The sequence below is a fragment of the Excalfactoria chinensis genome, chromosome 2, assembly GCF_039878825.1.
Source record: "Excalfactoria chinensis isolate bCotChi1 chromosome 2, bCotChi1.hap2, whole genome shotgun sequence".
In the NCBI taxonomy this organism is placed as follows: Eukaryota; Metazoa; Chordata; class Aves; order Galliformes; family Phasianidae; genus Excalfactoria; species Excalfactoria chinensis.
The window spans coordinates 58,146,075-58,162,019 of NC_092826.1; the positions used below are offsets into that span (position 1 = coordinate 58,146,075).

A 15,945-nucleotide genomic window follows, 5' to 3' on the forward strand; every position below is an offset into this window, starting at 1 on the left:
CAGTTCCCCTGTCCAAGCAGTACTCCCACACTGATGACGGCAGCACTGGGTTTGTGGGTGATGTGGTCACTGAAGTAGTTGCCGCTGTAAGTTTTAAATGTTGATCCTTTTCTTGGCTTAAACTGCACCCACTGCAAGAGGGTGCAGGGCTGCTGCTGCATAAACAAGCAAGTGAAAGCCAATTAAGCTCTGAAATCCAGTATTTTGTTTAAATGCATGTATTATGCTTGGCTCTGATGAAGTCAGTGTTGGCCATCTTCCTGGTGGTGGTGAAGGACATGCTTAGAGTGGTCCTTTTCTCCTTTCTTCTCTTTCCTACTCATTGCTCTTTCCCTTCAGTCAGCCCATTTCAGCACCTCATTGCCAGGGGATAGAGTAAACTAGTTGCAGTTAACAAAGCTAGTGGCTCAAAACATCTGCCCACAGTTAAGAGAGGCTACTGATGTAGTGTACTGGCAACCCGGGTGCCAGTGCCAGCAACAAGGCTCCAGCAGTCTTCTCCCCATCTCTTCAATTGCAGTTCTAGTCCAGCAATGTCCTTCAGTAAGCACAGAGCAGAGATAAGTGTAGCCAAGCACCAGTGGGATCCCAATGGGCTTAAGAGGCAGAGTGCTCTTGGAATTGCATTTGTGAATAGTATTCATGTATATTAAAGTAATGGATATAAGTGCCATTCACCATCTCTACTGATGGAAGAGGCAGTCAGTAAATATGAGAAATGAACTCAGATAAAAATCACGATATTAAAAGCACTGTAATAAACCTGTCAGTCTTCTCAGAAAGCAAGAAGCAAATCTCAGTTAAGTAAGACAGTGGCAGTGAGAGTGAGCCCACCAAGAAGCAGGATTGCCTACCCTTTGGGCTGCTAGCAGCAGGGAGCTGTGGAAGGGAGGGTGCAGGTGCTGGAGGACCTGAGCAGAAAGGACCAGGAACATTAATCCGATCTTGGGGAGAACGCTATGCTGTATCGGCATTTGTTATAAACAAGCATGTTCTGAAAAGAGATCTGATTATAAAAAGACGTTATGGTCTTTGAAAGAAAAAACAGAAGAGTCTTTCTTGCTTTTCCCTCATCATCCTCAGTGCCATCAATTATTTTTGAAAGTAGTTCTGAAAAATTGCTAATTTTTCATGAATTTAAAGGCATTGTTCTGATTTTATGGAAAGTGTAGTTGCTGTGGAAACTCAGTGGTTTGAGTAAACTTACTTCTTTTACATCTTCCTCTTATTTTCTTGACCTCTCAGAGCAACGATTTATTTTGTTCTTATTTCCTATTATTCCTGAGCCACTCTAAGTTGCTCACATCCTCCCACCTTTTCTGGATGAATATAGGTTTCACAATAGAGTTGTTCTACGCTTTTTTTTTTTTTTTTCTTTTTCTTTTTCTTTTTGAATGAGCTTTGATGTATCTGTGTGAGTTTCTCCTGCCATCTGGTACTGTGCACTGAGATCCATGATCCATGCTTCTGGTTTCACCTTCATATTTTCTCCTTAGCATGTGTTCTGCAGCACTCCTCGGCTGCATCAGAAATCTACAGGAAACACATTTGTCACGGCTCTCAGTTCCCTCATACTTCTTGCATGCGCTGGTTTGAGAGTTCTCCTGTTGAAAAACAAGCAAGAAAAATAAAATGCTCCTTCCTCCACCTCACTCAATGCACCCACCCTCCTCGTGTTCTGCCACAAGGAGAGATGGGTTCAGGACTCAAAATCTGTGCAAAACTGGATGAAGAGGTTTAATGTTTGCTTTGTGAAGCATTTGGTGGTAATTCTCATAGCTTTCTCATTCTCTGGAGCAGAGTTCTTTGTACAAGGGCTGCTCCAAGAGTAACGCCTTGATTATGTTGGCCTACGACATCGAAGGCAGATGGTGGTAGTATGGAAGTAGAGGTTGAACCTTCCCATCAATATTCCATCACATTTTGCTACTGTGTGACAGATGGCAGCAGAGAGGCAGTCTGACACAACAGAGTCCGACATGGAAGTTAAGTTGTGTCACTGATTTCCTCTGTGTGAAAAAAGATACCCATTTTCACTCATTGATGCATGTTGAATGTTTATGGAGACCAAACAGTGGATGTGAGCACAGTGAGGCAGTGGGTGCTGTGTTTCAGCTGTGGGGCAGTGACAGTGAATCACATATACAGAGATATATATGAATGCAACATGCAGGCTGTTAACTGCTGGTGAAAATGCATAGCTAACATTGGTGACTGTGTTGAAAAATAGTGTTTTGTAGGTGAGAATGTGTTCTATCAAACAGTTCAGTTGTGCTCTTTGTACCTGTTGTTGTTTCCATGGAAAGTAATGTGAGGCATTATTTTCAGAGCGAATAATGTATATAGCTAGAAGGTTGCCTCAGCTTCAGTAACTTACCTAAAAAGTTCAAATTTTCTTCCTTCTCCTGTACTCATTTTCGATGGTGCAAGAGAGAATAGCGTACGTATTTAGTAAGGCATGGGGGTAAATATTTGGAATATATTTAATGTATGTTATTTTCCCATTTGAAAAAGGGCTTAGACATCACTCCTGAACAATACCATGATTGCATTTCAGGACAGAAACACATCTGTTTGTTTTCTCTAGATGTGAACCCTTCAACTACTTGGATTTGTACTGTGACTTTTATTACAGTATTTGTAATAAAACAGGATTTGTCCTTCTCCAGGGAAGGCTTCTATATACAGGTATATATACATATATATATGCATCTATAGAGTAGTTCTTCTGTAGGGCAAGAGGACACTGAGTCCAAAAAGCTAGGTTTTCTATATTTTATTCATAAAAACAGATTTGCAACAATTTATTAAAAATTGATCTCATGCAGTATAAGGTTATACAAGAAATTCTTCATTTACATTTTATTCTGGCAGTTCCAGTCTAGTTTAAAGCATTTGTGCACTAACATCATTGGAAAATGCCATTGGGGCACAGCCTCTTCATAAATTTACAGTACATTTTTGCTGCAGTATAAAAGAACAGAAACATTAAATAGCTATATTCACTTGGTTGGTCTTGTTATCTGCAGTAAAGTAAAAAAAAATAAAATAAAATAAAAACAAAATGTTATGGTAAAAACTACAGTATCATCGAGACAAAGAATGTACCGCATGGTTTAAACCTAATAAACGTCACACAGTCAGTATTCACGAAGTTACAGACACACACACACACTCACCTCCAATGGTCCGATACTTCTGATTTATTTTTTTTTCCTGCTAAGTTGGAATAATATTTCTACAGAGATCTTTGTGTATACATTATATACAGTATTGTATTTTTTTTCTCTTTTTAAAAATTAACATTCCTTTTAAAATAAACCAGGCCCTGATGATATTAATAAAGCAAGAGAATACTGTCAACACACATTGAGTGACAACGTCAGTGTTTAGTGCTTGAACAGAGTAATGAGTTCTATTTTATCTGTGTTTATACTTACACGTTTTTGTTCTAAAAGCTACAGATATTTCCATAACCTCTCTTACCGTAGGTGCCAAGTGAAACATTTTGTGATGCTCCTGATTGTAAGATTCGGATATATATTCACGTCGGTTTTGGCCACTATGAGGTGCATTCTATTTTCAATGGAGATTTATGCCAGCTCTGATGAGCTGCAGTTAAGTCCCTCAGCTAATGGACCTTTTCAGCTGTGCTTTAGCCATGGTTAATTTGTAAACCTTTGTAGAAACGTCATTCCCAAGGTCTGGTCTGAGGTGCACAGGCATTGGTCAAAGAGGACTGAGAGCCCAGTGGGTGCTTTGGGTATTACCCTCCTGCTCCTAGCAAGCAGCCCCAGCAGGGAGATGCCAAATTTCCAGTTCCTTGGTAAAAGAAGCTGCATGTGCACCTCACCCATGCCTGAAGGCTTGGCTCCAGAGCTGGTCCAGATGGCGCGCCACTATTATTCCTCCCAATTACTTCAGTTCAGGGAATGGAGCTAAAGAGTAAAAACCACACTTCTGAGTTGTATTTGATTTTTATTCTTTTTTTCCGCCCCCCCATCCTCCCCCGCCCCAGTCCTTGAAGATTTGAATAAAATATTTAATTGGTAAATCTGATCTGTCCACTCTGTTGTCCGCCATGACTGTCACACACGCAGCTACGAAGCAAACATAGCGTATGGCCACATCTACGTGCTCTGCAGGCATTGCCTGCAGCTGCAAAGTGCTGTGCCCTAACCCCCCCACCCCCAGTCCGCTAAATTATTTTTATTGTAATTATGTGTGACATAATTTAAACGAACTATGAAAAACAATCCATCCTGTGACATTAAGACTTTACTACCCAGCTGTCCTCAGCCTGAGGACTTCTCCAGGCAGGTTAGTACATTACGGTTGGTGGTGCTTGCTAAACCAAAGCTGCCGATGGCCAGCAGTGGCTGCCACCATCCCTGAAGAAGGGCAAAGTGGTGTGATTCCATCAGAAGCTCCCTCCTGTTGTAACTTCAGCCCCTACTCGGGCTTCCTGTACCATAGTTAGTTAGAGGTGACCCTGCAGTCTCAATGGCACCCGAGGAACCATTTCTCACATTCCTTCTTTCCTACAGAACATCATCCCTGAAATGAAAACGAGCAAGACTAACCAGTGCAGAATGTTTCCAGCAATTTGACACAACTCTTGTAAAAATGAGTGTATCTATTTCAATAAATACGTTATAGCTCAATCACTGTATTTTTCCTTACATGGATACAGTATAGAATTGCATGTTCTCAGCAGCCACGTAAAGCTCAGTGACATTTGAGTGTTTTTCCTAGAGTCTTTTTTGCAAGATTCGTATTTCCCAGCCTCCTTGTTGCTAGTAGAAATTTGGGAAGAAATGTTTTCAGTGACTTCTAGGTGAAGAAATAAAAATTCCATGAATAAGGCTACAGATCAAGCTCCTCGCGTCCTCCTCCTCCTCCTTCCCAGAGCTACCCTGGCACTCCTGTGGCGGTGGCCTCAGCAGTAGTTTCTCTGTGCTCAGAGCCAATGTCACGTGCTTGTAGCAGAGTTCTATGTTGGATGTTTAGACCAGTCTTTGAGTACTTAAAAGCAGTTCAGGAAGCACTGATCTCCCCTTCCTACAGCCCAGAAACCATCACTCGGAAGGAGGGTGGCACGTGCCTGTGCCGAGGGCTGGCACTGGGGCTCACGCAGGGGCTGGCACAGCTTGCATCAACTCCTCCTATGGAGGGCAGGTAGGCGTGGTGGAGGATGGGCAGCTGCAAGGACAGCCGACGCTGTATGCTGGGAGAGACAGAGGAAGAGAAGTGTTAGCCAAGGGAAAATCAGAGAATCACAAAGGTTGGAAGAGACCATTACAATCATCTAGTCCAACCGTCTAGCCCATTCTCACCGTGCACACTAACCATGTCCCTCGGTGCCACATCAGCATGGTTCTTGAACACCTCCAGGGAGATGACTCTACCAACCCCCCCAGGCAGCCTGCGTCACTGCCTCATCACCCTTTTGAGAAGTTTTTCCTAATATCCAGCCTGAACCTCCCCTGGTGTAACTGAGGCCATTCTCTCTTGTTCTATCGCTATGATGTGGGAGGACAACCCTCACCTCACCACCACCTCCTTTCAGGGAGTTGTGGAGAGTGATAAGGTCTCCCCTGAGCCTCCTTTTCTCCAGAATGCCATTTATTGTGTGCTTTAAATGTTTGCAGGTTGCTGCAAGGATATTTCCTGCTGCTGGGATAGAGAGGGTTAATGCCAGGAGCGCCGCGCTTGCTGCTGTTGAGTGATGCCACCACCACATTATTTCCCTCAGGAATCTTTCTGACAGGCCAGACATGACACAAGAATCTAACGGAGACTTCTCAGCGTCCTACAGCCTTCTGAAATTCCCAGGCATTTCAGATTAATTGTTTGACTGCTGATACTGAAAAAAGGGAAAGCCTTAAATTGCAGGGCGGGCATATGGCTTAGCAATCCTCTGCTCCTTGCAAAGTGATCTATTGCATGCACAGCACTGCCTAACTGCACAGACACGCATGAGGTCACAGATGAATCTTTAAGCCATGCATCACTTAGCACAAGGATGTCGGAATTAAAGATGGCATTTTTGCAGCTCCAGCTAAGGCAAATACAGGTGCACAGAGGGAGTGAGTTCAGATTGCTGGGTTGTTCCAAGTGGTCTGTGCAGTTTAGGTCTGGGTTTTTAAGGAGCTGACTGCTCTCAAGTTCCCACACAGTGCTGTGGGGCTGCAGAGTGAGCACTGGAAAAGCAGTCTGTTCCACCACCTACAGTGAAATTCAGCATTTAAGAATCCAATTTTCCTAGAAGATTGACGTCATCATAACTGTTAGGGTGCTTTTTCTTTTTTTAAGGGGGCACCAAGCCATGATTGTGGCCATTCCAACAAACCCCTCTCTATGCAGAGCCATGACAAGACTCTGCTTACCCCGTGCTCTGGGGTCCCACAAAACCAAGACCCACTTGAGGTTTGTCAGTGCAACAGATGGTTTTATTCACTGAGATGGTATCACACCAGGGCTGTTTCTACATTTGGAGGCTTTTGATCTTGAAATAAAGAGGGATTTTCTTTAAGAGAAGACAGCTGTCAAAGTGACAACTGACAGAAGGTCAGATTCTTACTTCCAGAAGAAAAATGCCCATACAAGGCATAGGATCAGTCCAACGGAGTTTTAAATACACATCTTCGTGTAAGCTTCCATAATTGCTGTATAGGCATACCCTTATGAGAAGTATATGTTTAGAAGCTTGCCTTTGGACAGCCTGTCTGATTCAAACACTTCCTTTCTTTTTGCCTGGCATTAGGAACTGGAAGTAGTTACCACAGCATCCACTTCTCAGGGACCAAGCAGTAAAGCTATCCGATTCAAAGAGAAGGAGATGTAACAGTACCTCTCTTTAGCCTCTTCACTGCAGCACTAGGGCTCATTATATACATATATGGGGAAGAAGAGGCTGTGGTCTGCCTGTGCAGGAGACTCTTCCTCAGGATCAAGCTCTTTTTAAAAGTTTACAGCAATATTAACCACCAGTGATTGTACTGCTGCCCACGTATCTTTGGGATAAACCAAAATCCACTCGTTATTTTGCCACCATTCCTAACTCTTTTTGGTGGTATCAATTAACTCAGACCCGTTCCCAAGGAGTGCAGAAGTGGTACAGCTTGCTGCTGCCATGTACTGAATCCTTATTAGCCCATGCCTGCAGATTGTAATTCTGCCTCTCATTGCAGGGTCAGGCACAGAATTGCCCATACTTATTTTCCCACCGGTGGAAACACTTACTTTATTTGACTGCTACAGACTTTTCATTAAAGAGCTTTTTAAAGCGATTCTAAAAGAATCTAGTTGCATAATTATCAAGTGAATGGCTTTCTTCCACCCATTTAAGTGTTAGCCATAGCATGGACAAAGCATGTTTATTTGGCTGTGCACTTGGTGGCTGCAGTGGGTGGCAAATTTTGCTTTAACTGTATTTTGAGTTTACTTTCACTTGAAAACTTGGTTCCTGGAATTGAGGCGGAGGAGGGTAGCCTGGAGACTAGAACACAATTAAGAACTTGGGTAGAGATTCATAATAATAAATATCCAACAATCAGAAGTAACAAACAAACAAACAAACAAAAAGTGCTATTTTCTCCTCAAGAGAAAGTAAATCTTTAACCTTGCCTCACTCTACACGTTTTCTTTCTTTTACCCAGTATTGATACTTTCCCTCCTCCTCCACTCTGCCACATTTGTCAATACTTTCCTAGTGGCATGCACTTAGTTTCAGATTGGCTGTACAACACAGAAATGTCAGAGTGTATGGTCAGGTAGATGGGGACAGAAGTGGTGAGTACTGGTGCCTTCCTAAAATCACCTCAGGAAGCTGAAAGGAAAGGTTCCACACACAGGGCAATCAGGGTGTTAGAACAGCACACATCCCCAGCTATATATACAGAATTGCCATTTATTAAGAATAAATAGATTCAAGCAAAAGCTTGCCTGCCAGCGCACATAGGAGCACAGTGTAGTGAAGATTATAAAATCACAGAATCATAGAATTGTATGAGTGGGAAAGGACCCTTAGAGGTCATCTAGTCCAACTCCCTTCAATGAACTGTAGGGACACCTACAGCTACATCAGGTTGCTCAGAGCCCCCTCCAAACTGAGACTGAGTGTCTCCAGGGATTGGGCATCCACCACTTCTCTGGGCAATCAGACGGGAATGCTGTGCATGATGCTGCAAAGGCAGCAGTGGCGTATGAAAAATCTTTTGGTTCTGCTATACAAAACCACTGATGGGATCTATTTGGTAAGAGAGGAAGGTGAAACAACTGCAGCTGCAGTCAAAGCTCTTAAGATCTGCGGGAGAGTATAAACTGTCCAAGTGTACAGAGATAATTTGAATCGATTCTCCAGCCCATTAATGTTGATTTCTTTGCAGCTGCTGGGAAGCTGGAAAAGTTCTAAAGCTCTACAGTAGAGCAAGATACTGTATTAGCAAGTAAACTAACCAGTCTCAAGCCACTGTATTTTTACAATGATTTTGAGTAGGGTAGGGTTATATGAAGTACCATCAACAGGGAAACTTCACGAAGGAGGCACTTTAATTCCAAGGCATGTAGCTGTAATGCAATTATCCAATCACAATCAACATTTTTAATAATTTTTTGTTACTAACATTGATGTAACTGGCCCCAATGGGATATGTCTGTCTTTTAAATGCTGATAAAAGCAGAATTTTAGCTAAAAAATATATTAAGCTACCTCTCCTATTAAAACAGGCCAAGGGAGCTGTGCCTGGAAATGAGAAGGCACTGGAGAGACCTTCCAGTAGTTCCCAGGAGCTTATAAACAGAAGGGAAATCAACTTTTTACATCAGTAGACAGTGACAATGCAAGGGGGAATGATTATAAACTAAAAGAGGGGAGATTTAGATTAGATGTCAGTGGTGGAGTGCTGGAAGATGCTGCCCAGAGAAGGTGTAGATGGTTGCTCTGTTCTTGAAAGTGTTCAAGATCAAGATGGATGGGATCCTGGGCAGTCTTAATCTGGTGCCTGATTTAATGGGTGGCAACCCTGTCCAAGGCAGCGGGGTTGGAATAAGATGATCTTTTAGATCCCTTCCAACCTGAGCCATTCTATGACTCTATTACATGGGTTACACAGTGACCAGCTGCTTTGGAGGTTACAAAATGAGCACATATAGGAAACAGTCTACCAAAGTGGCAGGTTTTAGTGGGGTCTGGCAGAAATCTATCATTTTTGCTCTTGCCAAAAATTAATTCATGTAATTTATGACTGATGTGATAGGACAAAATGAAGGAATGAGGGTGCACAGAAAAATACTCTTAGAGGTTACAGATTTCCCACTGAATGTATGGCCACAGTACAGATAAGATGAGATCTTTAGATAAGAAAGAGCTATCAAGCGGAATGCAAATAATATACCTTATCACATGCTGTAGTGATAACACAGGAACCAAAGTGCCAGATGCACTTAAGGTGCACCTATATTTCTGAACAGATCACACACCCAGGAAAAAGAAAAGAATGGAAGAAGCAGCAAATTTTACATGGCACTGTGAATAACCAACCAGCAGGAGAGGGAGTGAGAGGCAAAGGGAGTTGTTAAGCACCTATACAAGGCTTCACTCTAATCATACAGTCTTAATTTTCCATGGGTGCATGGATCTAAATGGATCTTAGCCACATGCAGACCCAATGTTTTTCATGATATGATGGATAGAAAACAAACAACATCCTGTAGACAAATATGCACTGCATATCCTTAAACTACTGAGGCTGAAAAAATTGCCCTTGCATGTGTCTTTACATTACACACAGTTGTAAAGTAAGGGATCATATGTAAATGAAGCACCAGTGGTAAAAAGACCAAAAAATCCCAAATCAAACTCCCCTCCCCATACTGAAAGATATCAGATCTTCAGGGTGTTGTCAATAAGACAAAGACAGGGTGCTTTTTGTTTTGTGGAGGAGTATGAAGAACTCACACTTCTGCAGGTAAATCATACTGTTAATGTCCTCCTTTCCTAAGTTTGTGGCAAAAATGAAATAGTTTATTCAGTCGTAACATCCAGCTCTATTCTTAAGCAAGAGACAGGTTCAACTAAAGTTACAGGCTATGTAACTACCTCTCTGTCACATACCCTGTGTACACAGAGAAATGAAAAAGCACAAACCATAGCTTATCTTTAGGATTTCTGTGCTTCGCTTGGGTGGGTCTATTGAGCCTGAACTGTGCAGCTCTGGTAAACCAAAGTGCTAATGCATCCTCAGGGAAGACCCTGACCCTCGGATCTGACACAGACACAGCCGTGCAAGAGCTGAACGACACTGCTCTGATTTAGCAGGACTTCACTAATTGCTTTCCAGAAATGTCAGTGACTGCTCAGATTTGTGCTGACCTGTTTCTTAAGACCTTTAGGAAATCTCAGTCTTCTCATCAGTCATTGCTAGCCTAGAGGAACTGTCTTCACCAAAAGGCAAAGGTCTTTCTGTTTTTTTTTTTTTTTTTTTTTTTTTTCTTTTTCTTTTTAAATCTGTATCAGGAGAGCTAGATTATCCAAGTATAGGAATTTTTCTTAGTATCTCCCTTAAGTCACATGTAGATGTGTGCATTCATCTATTTGAACTATTTCTTACAAATGGTGCTGGAAAAAGATGCTAAGCATCAAGGCACTCTGCTGACCTCCTGAAGTCTCAAGAGCTTGCTCAGTGAGGGTTCTGTTTTAGTGAAATAACAAGATATTTTAGCTAACAGGGGCTTTTGTGTGTGTGCGTGTGTGTGCACATGTGAAGGTTAGCTTCTCTGCAGCTCTGGATTGTTTATTTTTGTGCAGTGCCAGAACACAGCTAGAACTCCATGTGTTTTTGTGGACCAGGTAATACGAGGCAATAACTGCTATCGGAAATCAGGTTTGCTGACACTGATTTAACACATGACTCAGACTGGTAATTTCTTTAATTTATTCTGTTTAACAAGCTTCTAAGTTGCCCAGGTACCAAGCAGGAGTCTGACAGCTTTCAGCTCAGATAATGTGCTGCCAGTGTAACTAGGCTACCTTAGGGAAAGAGTCTATTCTAGGTCCAAACAAGCATGGTGCTTCCCTCATCTCTGTCCCGCAACAAGACTTGTTGAGATGTTAGAGAATCATTATCAAATCATATCACGGAATCATAGAATCACAGAATGCGTTGGATTGGAAGAGACCCTAAAGATCACTGAGCTTCAGCCCCCTGCCGTGAGCAGGACTGCCCCCCACCAGCTCAGGCTACCCAGGGCCCCATCCAGCCTGTCCAGGGCTGGGGCACCCAGAGCTTCTCTGGGCAGCCTGTGCTAGTGTTTCACTGCCCTTTGAGTAAAGAATTTATTCCTAATATCTAACATAAGTTTCCCTTCTTCTAGTTTAAATCATTCCACCTTATCCTATCACCATCAGACTGTGTAAAATGTCTGTCCACTTCCCACTTATAAGGCTCCCTTCAAGTACTGGATAGACACAATGAGGTCTCCCTGGAGCCTTCTCTTCTTCAGTCTAAAAGAGCCCAACTCTCTATATAAGGAGAGGTGCTCCAGTCCTCTGATCATCTTCAATGCCTTTCTCTGTACCCACTTCAACAGCTCCACACCCTTCGTGCACTGGAGGCCCCAGGCCTGGACATGGTTCTCCAGATGGGGCCTCATGAGGGCAAGGTAAAGGGGGACAATCTCCTCCCTCTCTCTTTTGAAGCAAAGGGTAGTATATGAATTTATTATACAGGTTTCTGGAAAGCAAAGCTGACACCACAGGGCTCTCTCTCCTCTACTGATGCTTTCTACCATACTCTGATTCCAGACACACCATTGTTTCTAATGAAAAGCTTTCCATGCCCCACTCAGCTTCAGCTGCTATGGTAACATTGAAAAGCTCAAAGACTGCTTTTATTTCTCAGTTAGCTTAAGACCAGAACAACAAACAAAAGACCATGCACACCATGAACCACTAAGGCTCCACTATGGAAAGACGTGCACTATTGACAATGGTCATAAAGTGGGTGTGAACCAATGTTCATCCTCATCTGTTCTGTATGCTGGTGGTTAGACCTTGCACTATGGGTGTTTCTGACATGAAAAAAAAGTACATTAGATTGGTTTGGTGCACTGAAGGACCTAGTGACTGTAACATCTGATTTTGGTGGGGATAGTGAGCTGGAGGCAAGGAGGCACCACAGGACAACAATTCTGCCTGCTGGTTCTTCAGGAGGTTGCCATTTACACCTCCAATGCTGATGTTTCAGCTGTGCCTGTAGGTGGGGCTGGCTGGAAATGTTTTCAGTGAAGGAAGGTGTTCCCATAAAAACAATTGAAAGAGAGACACAGCTTTTGATACAATATAGTCATCTTAATATTTTATCAGCAGAGTGGGTGATGTCCATGATGAAATTTCTGTTTCAAACACTTCAAAAAGTGTGAGCACACAAGCACACGTACACATGAGAGCATGCAGAGTGACCCTTTCTCCACCAATAGATAATGGTTTGCTACTTACTGTTCTGGAGAGTTGATGTCTTCTATAGGATCTTTGCTCGTTCTGGAAGGGTCTGATGTGCCCCATTGTGCTGGTGGGTTTTGATCAAGATGATTTTTCAAGATTGCTTTCTCCCCATCTAGATGGACAACACATTCAATTTTATTTTACTGTGACCAAGTGACCTTTGTAAAATTGCTTCATTATAAAGTATCCCAGATGTACATCGTGCCACAAAATAAACTCATTCTGCCTATATTGCAATATATTCTCAGGTTTTCATGTGAGTCTTTGATACTCTTAACTTTGGAAATGTACCCTTCATGGGAACTATCATGAAGAAACAGGCAAGTGAAAGAATTCTCTTCTGTTCTTCTTTGCTTCCTCCCTCCCTCCCCACTTTCTTTCTCTCTTAAATATTTTGTTCCTTGCCTCCGTATAGCTCTATCCCTCTCCTCCCCCTAGTTTATACTGTGAAGAAATACAACAGCTGCATCATCATATTGTCTTTCATTCAAACATCGTTACCTTTCTATATTAAAAAACGCTCTTGTTTAAATATTTACCCAGAAAAACTGTAATTTCATCAATTTATGAAACCCCGGTAAGCTTGATATCGCATAAGCAATTAAGTGCTCTCATTCAATTTTCTGCTATCTGCTATGATTTAGCACAGAAAAATCATTCATATCAGCTGCACTGGCCCATAGGTTGTCTGCAGGAAGGACAGCTAATGATTTCATTAAGCTTTCTTCTGCAATCCTTTTTTACTGCAGAGTGGTAACAGAAGATCATCATTTTCCCTGCAGGTAGCATCACTTAATTCCCATGGGAGTCCCAGGAGGCCGAAGCTAGCTGTGCTGAGGTCTGTGGCATATATCCATCCCCCTGCAAGGGGAGAAGAACACAGCCATTTAAAAAAGGCTGTCTTAACTGGAGATCCCTTCTGTTCCTGCCTGATTTTCCAATGTTTCCTGCGGTGTTAAGCCAAGGAAAGTCACAAGAAAAACATCTGAGTAATGAGGACAGTGCAGAGTTTTCATAAATAATTACAGAGCTGCTCCAAATCCATCACAGGCAGTTGTTTGCTACATGCATAGAAGCAGTGGCTGCTGCAGGCCTTAAGGCAGCATGGAGGAGGACTCAGAGGTAGACACTAGAAAAGGACCCTAGAGGATTTGAATGCAAAAATGGGCATGAGAGGGAAAAGTAGGAAAATATCTGGAAAACAACAAAAAAAGTATGAAAAGCCCAGTCCATACTTAAGGCTTAAGCTGAATTTCTGTTCTACTAACACCAAGAAGCCCCAGGTAACAGGGCATCCACCACCACTCTGGGCAACCTGTCCTAGGAAGCACTGGGATAGGATGTACTGAGAGGAAGTGGAAGCCCCATCCCTGGAGACACTCAAGATTAGGCTGGATGGGGCTCTGAGCAACCTCATGTAGCTGTAGGTGTCCCTGTTCATTGCAGAGGAGTTGGATTAGGTGGCTTTTAAGGGTCCCTTCCAACTAAAATAATTCTATGATAAAATTCAGATTCCATTACTCCATGAATGTACAGACTGAGGATTGCTACAGCTCAGAAAAGCAAAGATTCTTCACTTATGTTGCATGGAAGGCAAGGGGATGGTTGAGACAGGAGACAACCAGGGCACACAAAGCTGCTTCGGTTAAGTCAACAAAATGTCAGGAAAAGAGCTAAGGGATTTGTGTGTAGCAAGAAGGGAGGTGCTTTAAGAGGAGATGTGACAGGATTCAGTGATGTGAAGGGAGGACAACAAGGACTCAAATCTGACAGTGGCTAAGATAAGAAGAAGTGAAACCTATCATCTCAGGACAGCCTGAAGTTTGCTGGTGTGGCACTTGCTGTCACAAGAGCTCAGTTTTTGTTTTCCATATATCACATTTCTGTGTATATTGAGCTTGACATTTGCATAAGAGCCTTGTGATGTCTATAAACAGACAACTAGAAAAAACTTCTTATTTCCATGATTAAAAACAACGTCCAATGCTGAGTTGATCCAAGCTGACAATGAAAAATGCTGACTTGATGACAAACACCAAAGTTAAAATTCAAATAATCCCTGTAATTAGGGATGGAAAAGGCCTATTATTTAACTGTTCCAGGGCCCCAAGTCTTGGCCAAGATAAACAAGATGCAAAGCCACTGAAGGTGCAACCCTTCACCAAATGACTGGGATATACAAATGCCAGACTTTGGGAGTACGTGACTTCAGGGATCGATCTGTGTTGTATACCCTGGAGGGATTTATTATGCTTTCAGTTGTGCTATGTGAGAGGGGGGGGGGGGGAGAGAGAGAAGAAGGGAGAAGGGGGGAAAGAAAGGGATGGGGGTGGTCCCTGTTAAAAAGGTGGGGATTCTAGTTTAAAGTAGAGCAGAAATTACATATTCTATGCCTACTCATCCTTTACACCAACTGCCTATATACCACGCTGTGTATTATTCTTAATAAACCCTTTCCTAACGCTCTTGTAGATGACTCTCCTTTCATACACTGTGTGTATTTCCATACATACACAAGTTTTAACATTCTGGGTTGAAGAACACAGGTAGAATCCACAGACTGCCACAATATTAAGACTTTTTTTCCTGTTCCTTATTTCTCCTTTCAAAATACAAAACAGTTGTGTAATTCTTATTCGTTGTCTAGAGCTTTGAGCTATTTGGAAAAGGAGCTGTTAGATTTTTATTATGCAGCTATGGAAACTAAAATTTTTATCCATTTTTTTTTTTTTTTCCCCCATTTACCTTTCACGTCAATAATGAAGATCAAGATTCTCACTCCAGGAGCTGGAGCTGAAAGAAAACCCACTATCTATCACCACATGCACTTAAACAACTTAAGGATGGAAGAAACTGATTTTGTATAGATGAACAACTGAAAGAAAATGAATTAAAGGTAATGGCAAATATTTGGCTCTCCTGATTTCTCTGAAATTTAGCACTGCTGTTAGTGCTTCCCATCTTTTCTTCCACTGTTCATTAAGCATGCCACTTGAAAAATGCCCTTCATTCTCAGGGTACTGTCTGCCATTGCAGATGCTACTGAATAAGTTGCACTCAGATGCTCTAAATGCTTTCAAAATTGAATTTACATTAGCCAGAAGCAGTTTCTAAGTAATTTTCACCTTCTTAGACCTCAAACAGGAACTCGGAAGTCTGAATAAGTGATGCCCAAGCACTTTCCATTCAAAAAACCATAGGGGAAAAAAGACAAATAGATCTCAAGTGTTTCACACAGTACTCTATGATTGGTTCATTAGAAAACAAAACCTTCTACCCAGTTGTCAAGAGGCTTTAGCTTGGGACTTTCACCCTCCTGCAGCAGAAAAATGACTTCCAACTGCCAGGCTCTGAGCTGCAGGAGCACAGCATTGCTGCTGTGGAGAGGCCTAACAAAGGGATCACTGCTGCCAGCTGCTCGCCAGAGGTGACTCCCCCCT

General features: G+C 42.4%; 1 protein-coding gene across 1 annotated transcript in view; it reads right to left on the reverse strand.

The window, feature by feature from the left end:
• Positions 1-2,761: 2,761 nt before the first annotated feature.
• Positions 2,762-15,945, reverse strand: part of GABBR2 (gamma-aminobutyric acid type B receptor subunit 2) — a 448,010-nt gene continuing 434,826 nt past the window's right edge. The window contains exons 18-19 of the mRNA XM_072329174.1: positions 12,500-12,617; positions 2,762-5,227 (exon numbers count right to left, since the gene is read on the reverse strand). Coding sequence (XP_072185275.1) covers positions 5,062-5,227; positions 12,500-12,617 — 284 coding nt within the window. The 3' untranslated portion in view covers positions 2,762-5,061. The remainder of the gene's footprint in view (positions 5,228-12,499; positions 12,618-15,945) is intronic.